The following is a 16,311-nucleotide window of genomic DNA, read 5'->3' on the forward strand; positions in this document are numbered from 1 at the left end:
ATTAAAATAAATTTAATATAAAACAAAACTTTCAAATAGTTCTACAGTCAAGTATTAACCAAGGTTTTCAAAACTAATGAAATATCACAATGCCCTCACCAAAACTAACGTTTTGTAACATTAATGTTAACACTTATTTTAAAATATGCTTATCTCTCATGTTTAAGTATTTAGATTGTAACACTTTACAATATACAAAATATAATAGTACAGAATATGATTAAATGATTGATAAATAAATATAGATACATTGGTGGTACCTATTCAAAATATTTTCTGCTTGGGAAGCCAGATCATAAAAGTTTGGAAACAAGTACTCTCATATTCAGCTGTACTGAATATCCAGAAAAGTTTTAAGAAAAAAAGTCTTCATGCCTACAAAAAAAGGTATTTATTAGGCTATGAAATTCATTTCTTACTTGATCTTCCTTACCTACTATTCTCCCAGTTATTACTCTTATTCCTCTTGCATTTTTAACCCATCATCATCCAGATCTCCAATCCCTTATTTGATTCCTTCATTTGCACTGATATAATTCAGCCTTTTAGCTATCCACGTATCAGGTAGTTGGGACCCATCATACCTGACAAACTGCTGATCTCATCTCTCTTAACCAATTATCTGTCTCAGGCATTCCATCTTTCTTGCACTGACAGCATGAAGACTGCTCGGGATTTTGTCTCCCTCTCTCTCTGCCCCTCCCCCATTCACACTCTCTCAAAAATAAATAATTAAATGATTTATTTTAAACCTAAAATATTTTTATGAATTTTTTTTATTTGAATTCCAGTATAGTTAACATATGCTGTTATATTAGTTTTAGGTATACAATACTGATTCAACAATTCCATACATCACCTAGTGCTCATCACAAGTACACTCCTTAAGCCCCATCCTCTATTTCACCCATTCTTCCACTCACCTCCTCCCTGATAACCATCAATTTGTTCTCTATAGTTAAGAGTCTGTTTCCTGGTTTGTCTTTTTTTCCTTTTGCTTGTTTTTTTTCTTAAATTCCACAAGTAAAATCATATAGTATTTGTCTTTTTCTGACTTATTTTGCCTACCATTATATTCTCTAGCTTGCATCTGTGTCACTGCAAAATAACAAAATTTCCTTTGTTTTTATGACTGAATAATATTCCATTGTAGATACATACCATTATTCTTTATCCATTCATCAGCTGATGGACACTTGGGTTTCTACGATAAAAATTTGCTGCCATAGATAATGCTACTATAAACATCAGGGTGCATGTATCCCTTTGAATTAGTGTTCTTGTATTCTTTGCATAAACACCCCATAGTGAAAATGCTGAATCGTAGTTCTATTTTTAACTTTTGAGGAACCTCCATACTGTTTTCCACAGTGGCTCCACCAGTGTGAATTCCCACCAACAATGCACAAATGTTCCTTTTTCTCCACATCCTCGCCAATACGTTGTTTCTTGTGCTGTTGATTTTAGCCATTCTGACAGGTGTGAGGGGATATCTCATTATAGTTTTGATTTGCATTTCTCTGATGATCAGTCACGTTGAGCATTCTTTTATGTGTCTATTGGCCATATGTATTCTTCTTTGGAGAAATGTCTGTTCATGTCTTCCCCATTTTTTAATTGCGTTTTTTTTTTTTTTTTTGGCATTGAGTTTCATAAGTTCTTTATATATTTTTGGTACTGACCCTTTATCAGATATGTCATTTCCAAATATCTTCTTCCATTCTGTAGAGGTTGCCTTTCAGTTTTGTTCGACTTGCCTTTCAGTTTGATTTCCTTCACTGTGCAAATGCTCTTTATTTTTATGTAGTCCCAAAAGTGTATTTTTGCTTTTGTTTCCCTTGCCTCACAATACATATCCAGGAAAAAATTGCTATGGCTGATGTCAAAGAAGTTACTACTTGTATTCTCTTCTAGGATTTTGATGGTTTCAGGTCTCCCAGTTAGGTCTTTAATCCATTTTGAATTTATTTTTTAATAGGTGTAAGAAAGTGGTCCAGCTTCTTTCTTTTGCATGTTGCTGTCCAGTTTTCCCAATACCATTTGTTAAAGAGACTGTCCTTTTCCCATTGGACGTTCTTTCCTGTTTTGTCAAAATTAATTGACCATAAAGTTTGGGTTTATTTCTGGGTTTTCTAGTCTGTTCCACTGATCTGTGTGTTTATTTTTGTGACAGCATCATACTGTTTTGATTACTACAGATTTGTAATAACTTGAAGTCTAGAATTGTGATGCTTCCAGGTTTGCTTCTTTTTCAATAGTGCTTTGGCTATTTGGGGTCTTTCATGATTTCATATAAATGTTAGAACTGTTTGTTCTAGCTTTTTTGGTGGAGTCTTTCGGATTTTCCATATACAGTATCATTTCATCTGCAAATAGTGAAAGTTTCACTTCTTCCTTGCCGATTTGGATTCCTTTTCTTTTTGTTGTCTGATTGCTGTGGATAGGACTTCCAGTACTATGTTGAATAGCAGTTTGAGAGTGGACATCCTTGTCTTCCCCCTGACCTTAGCCAAAAAGCTCTCAGTTTTTCCCCACTGAGAATGAGGTGAGCTGTTGGTTTTTCATATAAAGCCTTTATCATGTTGACATATATTCCCTCTGGACCTACTTTGTTGAGGGTTTTTATTGTGAATGGATATTGTATTTTGTCAAATGTTTTTGACGTATCACATCAAGTGATTCGGAAACACTGAACCACCCTTGCAACCAAGAAATAAATTCCACTTGATTGTGGCGAATGATTTTTTTTTTAATTTTATGTAGGTGAATGGCTTTCTGAACGTATTGTTTAATTCGGTTTGCTAGTATTTATTGAGAATTTTTGCATCTATGTTCATCACAGATAATAGCCTGCAGTTCTCTCTTGTAGTGGTGTCTTTATCTGGTTTTGCTATCAGGATAATGCTGGCCTCACAGAATTAATTTGTTAGTTTTCCTTCCTTTTTTATTTTTTGAAATACTTGGAGAAGAATACCTATTAATTCTTTAGATATTTGGTAGAATTCAACTGTGAAGCCATCTGGTCTTTGACTTGTGTTTTTGGGTGGTTGTTTGGTTACTGATTCAATTTATTTCCCGGTTCAGTCTATTCAAACTTTCTATTTCTTCCTGATTCTAATTTGGTTAGTTATGTTTCCACAAATTTATCCACTTCTTCTAAGTTTGTCCAATTTGTTGGCATACAGTTTTTTCATAATATTCTCTTGTAATTGTATTTCTGTGGTGTTGGTTGTTATTTCTCCTCTCTCATTTGTGATTTTGAGTTTTGGGTTTTTTGTTGTTGTTGTTTTATGTTTGTTTGATGAGTCTGGCTAGGGGATGATCAATTTTATTGATCTTTTCAAAGAACAAGCTCCTAGCTTTCTTAGTTTTGTATCATTTGTTTCTGCTCTAATCTTCACTGTTTGCTTCCTTCTGCTGGATTTGGATTTGTTTGTTCTTTTTTCTATCTCATTTAGCTGTAAGGTTAGGTTGTTTGAGATTTGTCTTGCTTCTTAAGGAGGCCTGTATTGCTATAAAATAAATAAACGTTGAAAAAAAAAAATTTAAAAAAAAAAAAAATTTCTCTCTTAAAGTTTTTTTTTTTTTTTTTCAACGTTTATTTATTTTTGGGACAGAGAGAGACAGAGCATGAACGGGGGAGGCGCAGAGAGAGAGGGAGACACAGAATCGGAAGCAGGCTCCAGGCTCTGAGCCATCAGCCCAGAGCCCGACGCGGGGCTCGAACTCACGGACCGCGAGATCGTGACCTGGCTGAAGTCGGACGCTCAACCGACTGCGCCACCCAGGCGCCCCTAAATTTCTCTCTTAGAACTGCTTTTCTGCATCCTAAAGATTCTGTACCATTTTGTTTTTATTTTTGTCTCCATGTAATTTTTAATTTCTTCTTGATTTCTGGTTGCCCCATTGTTTACTAGCATATTATTAAACCTCCACGTGTTTGTGGTCTTCCCAGATTTTTTATTGTGGTTGATTTCTAGTTTCATAGCATTGTCAGAAAATATGCATTATATGACTTCTATCTTTTTGAATTTCTTGAGAGTTGTTTTGTGGCCTAATATATGCTCTATTCTGGAGAATATTCCATGTGCCCTTGAAAAGAATATGTATTCTGCTGTTTTAGGGTGGAGCGCTCTGAATATATCTGCTAAATCTATCTGGTTCAATGTGTCATTCAAAGCCAGTTTCCTTGATGATTTTGTTTAGATGATCTGTTCACTGATGTAAGTGGGGTGTTAAAGTCCCCTACTATTGTTGTTTTATTATTGTTGAGTTCCGTTATATTTGTTATTTTTTTATGTATTGGGGTGCTCCCATGTGGGGTGCATAAATATTTATAATTGTTATATGTTCTTGTAGGATTATTATATAGTATCCTTCTCTCTTCTCACAGTCTTTGTTTTAAAGTCTAGTTTGTCCAATATAAATATTGCTATCCTATCTTTGTTTTGACAACGATTTGCATGATAAATGTTTCTCTATCCCCTACTTTCAATCTGCAGGCATCTTTTCTTCTGAAATGACTCTCCTGTAGGCAGCATATAGATTGGTCTTGTTTTTTATCTACTCTGTCACACTGTGCCTTTTGATTACAGTATTTAGTCCATTTACATTCAAAATAGTTATTGAAATTTTTCTCTGATCCTTTCTTGTCTTTCTCTCATGGTTTGCTGGCTTTCTTTGGTGATAGACTTAAATTTCTTTCTTTTATTCTTTACATCTCTATTACTGGTTTTTGAATTTGTGGTTACCATTCAGTTTGCATATAATATCTTCTATATATGTGGTCTCATAAATTTAAACCTGTTCTTTATTCCTCTTCCCCCTACATTTTAGGTATATACTGTCATTTTACATCCTCTTATTTTGTGAATCTCTTGACTGATTTTTACAGATATACTTATTTTTACTGCTTTTGTGTTTCCTACTCTTCATTCTCTTATTTATAGTCTTTCTTTTCCACTCAAAGATTTCTAGTAGGACTGATTAAGCGGTCATGAACTCCTTTAGTTTCTGTCTGAGAAACTCTCTTATCTCTCCTTATATTCTGAATGATAGTCTTAACTGGGTACAGTATTCTGGGCTGCAGATCTTTCATTTTCAGCACCTTAAATATTTCATGCCCTTCCCTTCTGGCTTACAATGTTTCTGCTGAAAAATCTGCTGACAGGCAAACTCATGAAGTTTCCCTTGTTTGTATCTCCTTTCTCTTGCCACTTAAAAAAAAATTGTCACTAATTTTTGCCACCTTAATTACTGTTTGTCTTGGTGTGGACCTCCTTGGGTTGATTTTGTTGGGGGATCTCTGTGCCTCCTGGATCTGCATATCTGTGCCCTTCCCCAATAGATTAGGGAAGTCTACAGCTATTATTTCTTCAAATAAGTTTTCTGCTCCCTTTTCTCTCTCTTCTTATTCTGAAATACCTATAACGGGAATATTACACTTGTCAAGGTGTCTCTTTAAGGGAGGGTCTCAGCTTCCTAACATCCTCTGAGCTCTCCCAGAACTAAGCCCACTGATTTTCAAAATTCCAAACTTTATGTTCCGTTAGTTATGAGAACCCACGAATTCAGCCCCTCTCATTTTCAAAGCCAAATGTTATAGGGATTCAGCTTTCCCATGCAGACTCCCCAGGGTGATACTCTGTTTCTTGCCCTTTTCCACACTTGTGACTTCCTACTGCCCGCGATGGCCAGGATTTTGCTTCCCACTGCATCTCCACCCTTCCTACCCTCTTTCATGTGGCCTGTTCTCTACCTTTAACTGTAGAATTTGTTCTGCCAGTCTTCCAGTAGTTTTCTGGGGTATTTACATTGATATGATATGTTACCTAGTTGTATCTGTGGGACAAGGCAAACTTAGGGTCCTCCTGCTCTGCCATCTTCCCAGCTTCCCATGTGATATTTTTTCATTCATATTTACTCAACTGCTCTATACTGTGTGATTACTTTCTCATCAAGGACTTGGACTTTGCAGAAAGAACAGTTTTACATCAGTAGGAAAGAGTAGAGAAAGAATACTAATTATATTCATTCCCGTTATTCATTCATTCAAAATATTTGCTGAGCAACAGGAACTCAGCAATGAACATGATGATAGTGTGTATGTACTGAATGAAAAGTGTAAGAATCAAAGATGAATTTGATATATTCAGATTGAAACAATAGTGACACCACGGAGAAGAATGAGAAAGCTGAAAAGAAAAACAGAAAAATTAGAAGGAGATCTGGGTTAGAAATAAACTTAGTTTTTAACATTTTCAGATACAATAGTTGTACAACCCATTGGAAAAGTTCTGTGGACAGAAATATGAAACTGAAACAAAAGGGAAAGCTCAAAATATTGATTTGAGAGTCTTACTGATAAAGTTATAAAAAATAAATGCTCTTGCCATACAAGAATAGATTTAAGAAGATCTAAAGGCATAACTTCAGAGATTATCCACAGTTATAATGAAAAACACAGCCAAAGGAAGACTCAAAAGATAAACAGTTTAAGTAATAGCACAATAGAGTGGAAAGGACAAAAGTTGTAACTACGAAGTGATCTAAACTATTTCATTCACCAAATAGATGGAGAGGGGAAAGTGAAAGCAAAGGATTAAACAAGAAGGCATTCATTAGCAAAATGCAAGATGGCAAGTTCAACAGGAATTGCAAAAGTCCTTATAAAAACAACAAACAAACAAAACTTTCAAGGCCTATATTTGTAACTGCAGTGGCACCAAATAAAAAAATTAAATTTCCAAAAGAACTGCAGACTATCATAATTAATTTTTAATAAGAATATTTTGTTCAGAATAATTTTCCATTTCTTGATTTTCTCTAAGGTACACACAAAGGTTAAGTTTTTATTTACAAGAAAATAGCATTCAGTGCCTTACCAACGTCAACAATTTTGGTAAGCATTTTTACTAAGTTAGGACTGCTCTGCTGAACATCTTACTACCTACCACTACAGCTATTCCTTATCATACAGAAGCAATCACTTCTCAGCACAGGCAAAACAGAAGGCTCCCTGGGTCACTAACTCTCATACAGTGCATTTATATTCAAGTTCCCTAGAAGACAGTAAAGTTGTGACAGTTGTAAAGAGCTAACTAAATGTTTATGCACTGAATTCAGAAGCACCCAAATATATAAAACAACTGATCACAAACATAAGCAATCTTACTGGTAAGAATGTGGTAACTGCAGGGGACTTTAATACTCCACTTACAACAATGGACAGATCATCTAGACAGAAAATCAATAAACAAACAATGGCTCTGAATAATACACTGGACCAGATGGACTTGACAGATATATTTAGAACTTTTCATCCTAAAGCAACAGAATATACATTCTTCTGGAGTGCACATGGAACATTCTCCAAGATAGATCACAAAACAGCCCTCAATAAATACAAAAGAATTGAGATCATACATACTTTCAGATCACAATGCTATGAAACTTGAAATCAACCACAGGAAAAAGTTTGGAAAACTTCCAAATGCATGGAAGTTAAAGGACATTCGACTAAACAATGAATGGGTCAACCAGGCAATTAAAGAAGAAATGTAAAAATATATGGAAAAAAATGGAATGAAAATACATCAATGTAAACCCTTTAGGATGCAGCAAAGGTAGCCCTAAGAGAAAAATACACTGCAATCCAGGCCTATCTCAAAAAACAGAAAAATCCCCAAAACAAAATCTAACAGCACATCTAAAGGAACTAGAAGCAGAACAGCAAAGAAACACCAAACCCAGCAGAAGAGAAATAATAAAGATCAGAACAGAAATAAACAATATAGAATCAAAACAACAACAACAACAAAAAAAACGGAAGAACAGATCAATGAAACTAAGAGCTGGTTTTTTGAAAAAATAAAGAAAACTGATAAACTCCTAGCCAGACACCTCAAAAAGGAGAGTGGACCCAAATAGATAAAAACACAAATGAAAATGAATTTATTACAACCAATCCCTCAGAAATACAAGCAATTATCAGAGAATACTATGAAAAATTATATGCCAACCAACTGGACACCCAGGAAGAAATGGACAAATTCCTAGACACCCACACGGTACCAAAACTCAAACGGGAAGAAATAGAAAATTTGAACAGACCCATAACTAGTGAAGAAATTCAATCAGTTACCAAATTTCTCCCAATAAATAAAAGTCCTAGACCAGATGGCTTCCCAGAGGAATTCCACCAGACATCTAAAGGAGAATTAATATCTATCCTTCTCAAGCTGTTCCAAAAAATAGAAACAGAAGGAAAACTTCCGGACTCATTCTATGAAGCCAGAATTACCTTGATTCCCAAACCAGACAGAGACTCCACAAAAAAGGAGAACTACAGGCCAATATCCCTGATGAACATGGATGCAAAAATTCACAAGATACTAGCAAATCAAATTCAACAACATATAAAAAGAACTATTCACCATGATCAAGTGGGATTCATTCCTGGGCTGCAGGGCTGGTTCAATATTCGCATATCAGTCGGTGTGATACATCACGTTAATAAAAGAAAGAATAAGACCACATGATCCTGTCGATAGATGCAGTAAAAGCATTTGACAAAACGTAGCATCCTTTCTTAATAAAAACCCTAAAGAAAGTCAGGATAGAAGGAACATACCTAAACATCATAAAAGCCATCTATGAAAAGCCCACAACTAATCTCATCCCCAGTAGGGAAAAACTGAGAGCTTTTCCCCTGAGATCAAGAAGACGACAGGGATGTCCAATCTCACCACTGTTGTTTAACATAGTGATGGAAGTCCTAGCATCTGCAATCAGACAACAAAATGAAATAAAAGGCCTCAAAACTGGCAAAGAAGAAGTTAAACTTTCATTTTTTGCAGACGACAGGATACTCTACATGGAAAACCTGAAAGACTCCACCAAAAGACTCCCAGAAGTGACACATGAATTCAGCAAAGTCGCAGGATACAAAGTCAATGTACAGAAATCGGTTGCATTTTTATACACCAATAACAAAGTAAAAGAAAGAGAAATAAAGAAACTGACCCAATTTACAATTGCATCAAGAACCATAAAATATCTAGGAATAAACCTAACCAAAGATTTAAAAGACCTGTATGCTGAAAACTATAGAAAGCTTATGAACGAAACTGAAGACACAAGAACATTCCATGCTCATGGACTGGAAGAATAAGTATTGTTAAAATGTCAATACTACCCAAAGCAATCTACACATTAAATGAGATCCCAATCAAAGTTGCACCAGCATAATTCTCAAAGCTAGAACAATCCTAACCTTTGTGTGGAATCTGTATTGTATGAAAAGGCCCCAAATAGCTAAAGTAATATTGAAGAAGAAAACCAAAGCGGGAGGCATCACAATCCCAGACTTTAGCCTCTACTACAAAGCTATAATCATCAAGACAGTATGGTATTGGCACAAAAACAGACACATAGACCAATGGAATAGAATAGAAACCCCAGAACTGGACCCACAAATGTATGGCCAACTCATCTTTGACAAAGCAGGAAAGAATATCCAATGGAAAAAAGACAGTCTCTTTAACAAATGGTGCTGGGAGAACTGGACAGCAACATGCAGAAGAATGAAACTAGACCACTTTCTTACACCATTCACAAAAATAAACTCAAAATGGATGAAAGACCTAAATGTGAGACAGGAAACCATCAAAACCCTAGAGGAGAAAGCAGGCAACAACCTCTTTGACCTCAGTCACAGCAATTTCTTGCTTGACACATCTCCAAAGGCAAGGGACTTAAAAGTAAAAATGAACTATTGGGACCTCATGAAGAGAAAAAGCTTCTGCACTGCAAGGGAAACAATCAACAAAACTAAAAGGCAACCGATGGAATGGGAAAAGATATTTGCAAATGACATATCGGAAGAAGGGTTAGTATCCAAAATCTACAAAAGAACTTATCAAACTCAACACCAGAAAAACAATCCAGTGAAGAAATGGGCAGAAGACATGAACACTTTTCCAAAGAAGACATCCAGATGGTCAACAGACACATGAAAAGATGCTCAACGTCACTCCTCATCAGGGAAATACAAATCAAAGCCACACTGAGATACCACCTCACACTGGTCAGAGTGGCTAAAATGAACAAATCAGGAGACTGTAGATGCTGGACAGGATGTGGAGAAATGGGAACCCTCTTGCACTGTTGGTGGGAATGCGAACTGGTGCAGCCGCTCTGGAAAACAGTGTAGAGGTTCCTCAAAAAATTAAAAATAGAACTACCTATGATCCAGCAATGGCACTACTAGGAATTTATTCGAAGGATACAGGAGTGCTGATGCCTAGGGGCACTTGTACCCCAATGTTTATAGCAGCACTTTCAACAATAGCCAAATTATGGAAAGAGCCTAAATGTCCATCAACTGATGAATGGATAAAGATGCAATTTATATGTACAATGGAATACTACTTGGCAATGAGAAAGAATTCATGCCATTTGCAGCAATGTCAATGGAACTAGAAGGTACTATGCGGAGTGAAATAAGTCAGTCAGAGAAGGACAGATATCACATGTTTTCAGTCATAAGTGGATCTTGAAAAACTTAACAGAAGACCATGAGGGAAGGGAAGGGGAAAAAAAAAAACAGTTACAGAGAGGGAGGAGGCAAACCATAAGAGACTTAAATACAGAGAACTGAGGGTTGATGGGAGTGTGGGGGAGAGGGGAAAATGGGTGATGGGCATTGAGGAGGGCACTTGTTGGGATGAGCAGTGGGTGTTGTATGTAAGCAATAAACCACGGGAATCCACCCCAAAAACCAAGAGCACACTGTACATACACATTGTATATTAGCCACTATATATGTGTGTGTGTGTGTGTGTATATATATATATATATATATGTATATATAAAACTTTGAGAATAGATTTGTTGTCTAAATCTTAATCCTAGTTTTATCATAAATAATATATACATAAAACAAATTGTTATATGTCACTAATATATATTTATATATAAAAGTATATTTATAAGTTTATACTTTATACATGCAATGCTATTATATACACCAAAAAGTAAACTAAAATAGAGATTTAAAAAGAATTAAAAAAAAAAAAACAAATATATTGAAATTGTAATATTTTCTTCCTTCACCCCAGTCAATCATCCTGCATACCTGCTGGGGTGCAAACTCTACTCTGGAGACCACACTGTAGCTATACAGAAGCACCTGTAGTTCCCAGAAACACTGCATTTCATACCTTGCATTCACTATAGTTGAGCATTCTACAATGCCACCCTGAAGCCCTCCAAAAAATATACAGCAGCAATCTTCAATAATTGTTCAGGTATAAATGTCTTTATGTTATCTTTTACCTAATCTCTTTCCCCCTTCTCATTTCCTCTTCTCACTTGCCATCCACACACTTATTCCCATTCAGATTTAGGTCTCCCTCTTAAATTCCCCATGTACCTGTCTATATGTCCATTACAGAATCGTTATCTTTTTAAGTCTCTGTTTCCCTACTAAACTATGTTTATAGGCTTGGGCTTATCTTTTGATCTCAGGAAGCTGAATGTCTAGCTTTGGCAGATACTAATCTGTACAAATAATCTAGCCTAATACTCTGATAGTACAAATGACTTAGACTGAGATTCAAATTAAACACTGTGTCCATAGTCCAGGGTACTAAAACTATTGGGCTGCTCTACCATGATAATGTGTCATTTTCTTTACTGTATCTCATTTCTTGCTCGCTAAAAGCTCAGCAGTATATGGAGCAGCTGTAAAGTTCTCTTTACAATAATCTAAAAATAAGAATTCAATGTTTTACAAATATATATAAGACAAAAGAAAACTTAAATAATATCTAAGAGATTTTTTTTTATTACTAAAATACCACATACCATGTGTTTTCAAACAAGGTATCTGAGTCAACTGCTAAAAATCATACTCATGTGGCCGGTTCACAGAATGTTGTTCTGGAACATCTATGTATCTTAATTTATACCAGTTATAACCCACACTTTTCTCAAAGTTATGCCCACTCAAAGCATTTATTTAGTAATAACTCAGATTTTAGGCTATTATAGAAAAAGAAATGAATTCTACAAGTGTGGTCTGGCAAACTTATTAATAATTAATTACAAAATGTTTACTTACATCAAATACAATAAAATTGAAGGACTCAAAACTTCATCTGAGACCATCATATTTTTAGTTTTTGCTACTAAAATGCAAGAATTTTATCTCTTGAACTAATAATGTCAGAAATACATTATGTCATTATGTTTATAAACAACAGAATGTCTTAAGTTTACAAGACCAGTGCTCTAACCCCGGAGCTATGGAGTCAACTGAGAATGTCTTAAGTTTAATTTTTCTTTAATGTTTATTTTTAAGACACACACGCGTGCACACACACACACAGAGTATGAGCGGGGTAGGGGCAAAGGGAGAGAGGGAGACACAGAATCCGAAGCAGGCTCGAGGCTCCTAGCCATCAGCACAGAGTCCAACCTGGGGCTGGAACTCATGAACTGCGAGATAATGACCTGAACCAAAGTCGGGCACTTAACCGACTGAGCCACCCAGGGGCCCCTTAAGTTTAATTTCTAAGTATGGATGCTATTAGACCATATGGGAATACAGCATTCTGAGCATTAGCCACCAGGAATCATTCTAACTAAGCATTTAGAAATTAACTTTATGTTCAACAGTCTTCTTGTTCTTTTGTCGGGCTCAAAAAGTATTTATTATACACATACACTTTTGAAAACACCTGTAATTCATCCAAACCAATATGCTACTTCTTAGCAATTTCATGCAATCTCATGCTAAAGCCGTTTCCACATTTGTAAATCTGGATGCTTGGACTAGATGAACGCTATGGTGCCTTCCAAGTCTAAAATCCTGTGACATCAACTTGGAGTATATTTTACCACTTAAAAAAGTGACGTGTGAATGGATTGTTTTTCTTTGTAAGTCATAACTATAATGACTCTGTGGAGACAATAGTAACAAACACACTACACAAGTATAATAACATTAAATAAAGTATTAAAAGCAAATCTGTGAATAATCATTACCAAATGATTGTATTTTATGAAAGGATTCAAGAAGAAATTCCTTAAATAGAGGCCCTCTAATGAGTCAAGCACTAGGTTAACTGTTGTTTTCAGTGAAAGAAGTCACTGATAGTCTTGAAAACATCGTATGGGAAGCCAATGACATATTAGATTATTTTTAAACTACCATTATAAATCCAGGTCCAGGGGTACCTGGTTGGCTCAATCAGTTAAGCATTAAACTCTTAATTTAGGCTCAGGTCATGATCCCAGGGTAATGGGATCCAGCCCAACGTCAGGCACTGCATTGAGTGTGGCGCCTGCTCAAGATTCTCTCTCTTCCTTTCTCTCAAAAATAAATAAAATAAAATAAAATAAAATAAAATAAAATAAAATAAAATAAAATAAAATAAAATAAAATAAAATAAAATAAAATAAAATAAAATAATAAAATAAAATAAAATAAAAATAAAATAAATCAAGGACCAAAAACCTACAACTTCTCAGAAACTATTCCATAAAAGCACTAGTATAAGGCCCAGGAAATGAGGAAAATATTCATTTATTCAACTACTATTGCTAATATTGTAATGGTTACAACTTATATCAGACTAATTATGGAACTGACACTGTTGACTTTACACTTATTAACTCATTTAATCTTACAGCAACCCCATGAGATACTATTATTATCTGAAGCCAAAAAGGTAGTGACTTGTTCAAGTTCACTCAGCTAGTAAAGAATCAAACTACTATTCCACTTCAACTACCATTTCCAACATTCAATTATTTTTCTATTCCTGAAGAATTTCCACTTGAGAAATTAATTTGGTTCACATCAAATATATATTTATAAATATGTTTATTTTAGTATCTCTTGTGTTACATTATTTTCTCTGACTAAAGAAAAATAATTGACTCTGGATATTTGTGTGGATTATATCAAGAGCACAGTGCCATCTGAATTGACTCTGATTTCTGGTAGAATAAACACAAAAGTCTAAACGTTTTAAAAATTTTGTGTTGATGCATCCACTATTATCACAAAAATTCGGTCTCCTCATATGAAGCTGAGAGAAAAGATCAGGAATACGCCAATCATTAACCATTTAAACACAATCCGTAAATTTCCGACGGTGGACATGGGTAGTGAAAAAAAGATACATTTTTTAAACGGTTTGAAACGACCATCTTTTTACATAAGCCAAACACATTTTTCTAACGATACTTCATCCCAAAACCTTTTCTAACGTCATGTTAAAACTGTCTAAAAGTGGCGGGTCCATCTCCCATCTCACTAAAACTTTCTTTCCCTCTACCCTACCCCCGTAATTCTTCCTATGGGTACCATATTACTTTCTATCTACAAACTTTACCTGTTCTTCTGCGCTCAGGACTCGACTCCCTTTCAGCTTTCCATTTGGGTAATGAGTACATTCACCACACACCCACCACACCCTTGTGGGCCTCCACTCAGGCCTGCTCCTCCTCCCGGGTTCTGCAGCACCAACCCTGCACGTAACAGCTACGCCCCCCGTCCCCTGGCCCAACCCATCCTCGGACACGTGCGACGATGTTTGTGTCACTCCATCAGTCCCACTGGGGACAGGACTCACTTACCGAGAAAGAAGCGCCAACTTTTGCTCCAGCATCATCTCTAGCTTCTGGCCCTGTTTGGAGATCCAATGGTCCACTCCATGCAGGCGGTAGCATGTCTCCAGCATCAACCTGAAGTCCGCCACGAACTCGGTGATGCCGCGGTACAGGCCGCCGGCGAACTTCTCCTCCATCTGTAGCAGACACATGCCCTGCCCGACCTGCTGCGGGAGGGCGCGACCGCCCCGGCCCCCGCTGCGCGGCCCCTCAGCCACCTCAGCCTCCCCGAAGACAATGCCCCCCAAGGGCTGCAGGAAGGGGGCAGTGAGGCCCCGGTGCTTCTCCTGCAGGAACTCGCCCAGGATGCGGTAGCCCTGCTGCAGCTCATAGGTCAGGTCCTGCTCCTTGCAGCCACCGCCCCCGACCACCATCGCCTCTTCCTCCTCCTCTTCGTCGTCCTCCTCCTCCTGCGACGAGGTACCCCTCCCTTGAGCCGGCCTTGAGGCCGGGACCGCCACTGCCATCTCCTCCTCGTCGTCCTCTTCCTTGGTCGCTGGTGGCGGCCGCTCCTCCTCCCCGGCAGGCTCCATCTCCCCCGGCGTCTCGGGCACGCTCATGGCCCCGGCAGAACCACGTTGGGCCGTGTGGAGACGCCGATCGAGGCGCCGGGGAACGCGTGAGCGCGGGCCGCTTCCTTAGGGCTCGGCCTTGCCCCGCAGCCCCAGCCGCATTGGGCTTTCCTCTCAGCCTCCTGCTCCGCTAGCTACCCGCGGGGGTCCTGAGCTTGTAGCCGGCGGGGCGGGGTTACATGGCGCGCTGGGGAGGGGGGAGAGAAGAGGAGAGCCTAGGTGCCCTCCTCTCCCCTCCCCCCGGCGGCGGAGCGCGCCAGGCCCTCCTTTGCCTCACCCCTTCGCGCCCCGCCCGCCTGCTCCTCACCGGCCAGGCTAGGCCTGGCTGCCGCGGCCTCGGCGCCCCACCCTCTCCGGGCCGGCCGTAAGGGGGTTGGGAGGGGACGAAGAGGAAGTGAGGATTCTTCTCTAGCCGCCCCGAAGGGGGCTGCAGCACTGGGCTGCGGAGGCTGGAGCTCCTCCTCCTCTCCCCTTACACCCGCTCCCGCCCCCTCTCTACCTGCGGGGTACCCGGGCAGGAGGAGGCGGCGCGCGGAACGGCCCCGGCGACAACTGTCAGTTAGAAGTCCCGCTGGGCCGAGGGCGGGGGGAAGGAAGGGGAGGGGCGGAGAAGAAGAGGGAGGGCACTCAAGCAACCCCCAAGGCTCTGGAAAGAGGCAAAAAAAGGGCACCGTCGCCATCCACGGTGCGCATGCGTAGTAGAACAGCCCCACCCACCCCCTTCGCGTCTCGCCCAGCTACGCAAAAGCACTGACTTGGGTTGCGCGACCGGCTCCGAGGCCTATACGTTGCGCGGACCAATTATGTCATCAGCATGTAGACTACTGTTAAGGGGCGGAGTGGGGAGAGAAGCAAGGCGCCTGCGCAGGAGTACTCGACACTGCCGAAGAGGCCCAAGGGCTTTTAAAGAAAGTGAAAGAGTTTTTTTTTTCTTTTGCAAGACCCTAAAAGCCCTAAAAACTAAAATTAATCCTGGGGCGCTTGGGTGCTTCAGTCAGTTAAGCTTCTAACTCTGGCTCAAGTCATGATCGCACAGTTCCTTCGTTGGAGCCGTATG

General features: G+C 38.6%; 1 protein-coding gene across 1 annotated transcript in view; it reads right to left on the reverse strand.

Moving 5' to 3' along the window:
• The window catches only part of KIAA2026 (KIAA2026 ortholog), a 132,964-nt gene extending 117,525 nt beyond the window's left edge, over window positions 1-15,439 (reverse strand). The window contains exon 1 of the mRNA XM_047103306.1: window positions 14,650-15,439. Coding sequence (XP_046959262.1) covers window positions 14,650-15,242 — 593 coding nt within the window. The 5' untranslated portion in view covers window positions 15,243-15,439. The remainder of the gene's footprint in view (window positions 1-14,649) is intronic.
• Window positions 15,440-16,311: the final 872 nt, after the last annotated feature.

The sequence above is a fragment of the Lynx rufus genome, unplaced genomic scaffold, assembly GCF_022079265.1.
Source record: "Lynx rufus isolate CCGP_SWC_20201006 ecotype Redwood Valley unplaced genomic scaffold, mLynRuf1.p SCAF_10, whole genome shotgun sequence".
Taxonomy (NCBI): Eukaryota; Metazoa; Chordata; class Mammalia; order Carnivora; family Felidae; genus Lynx; species Lynx rufus.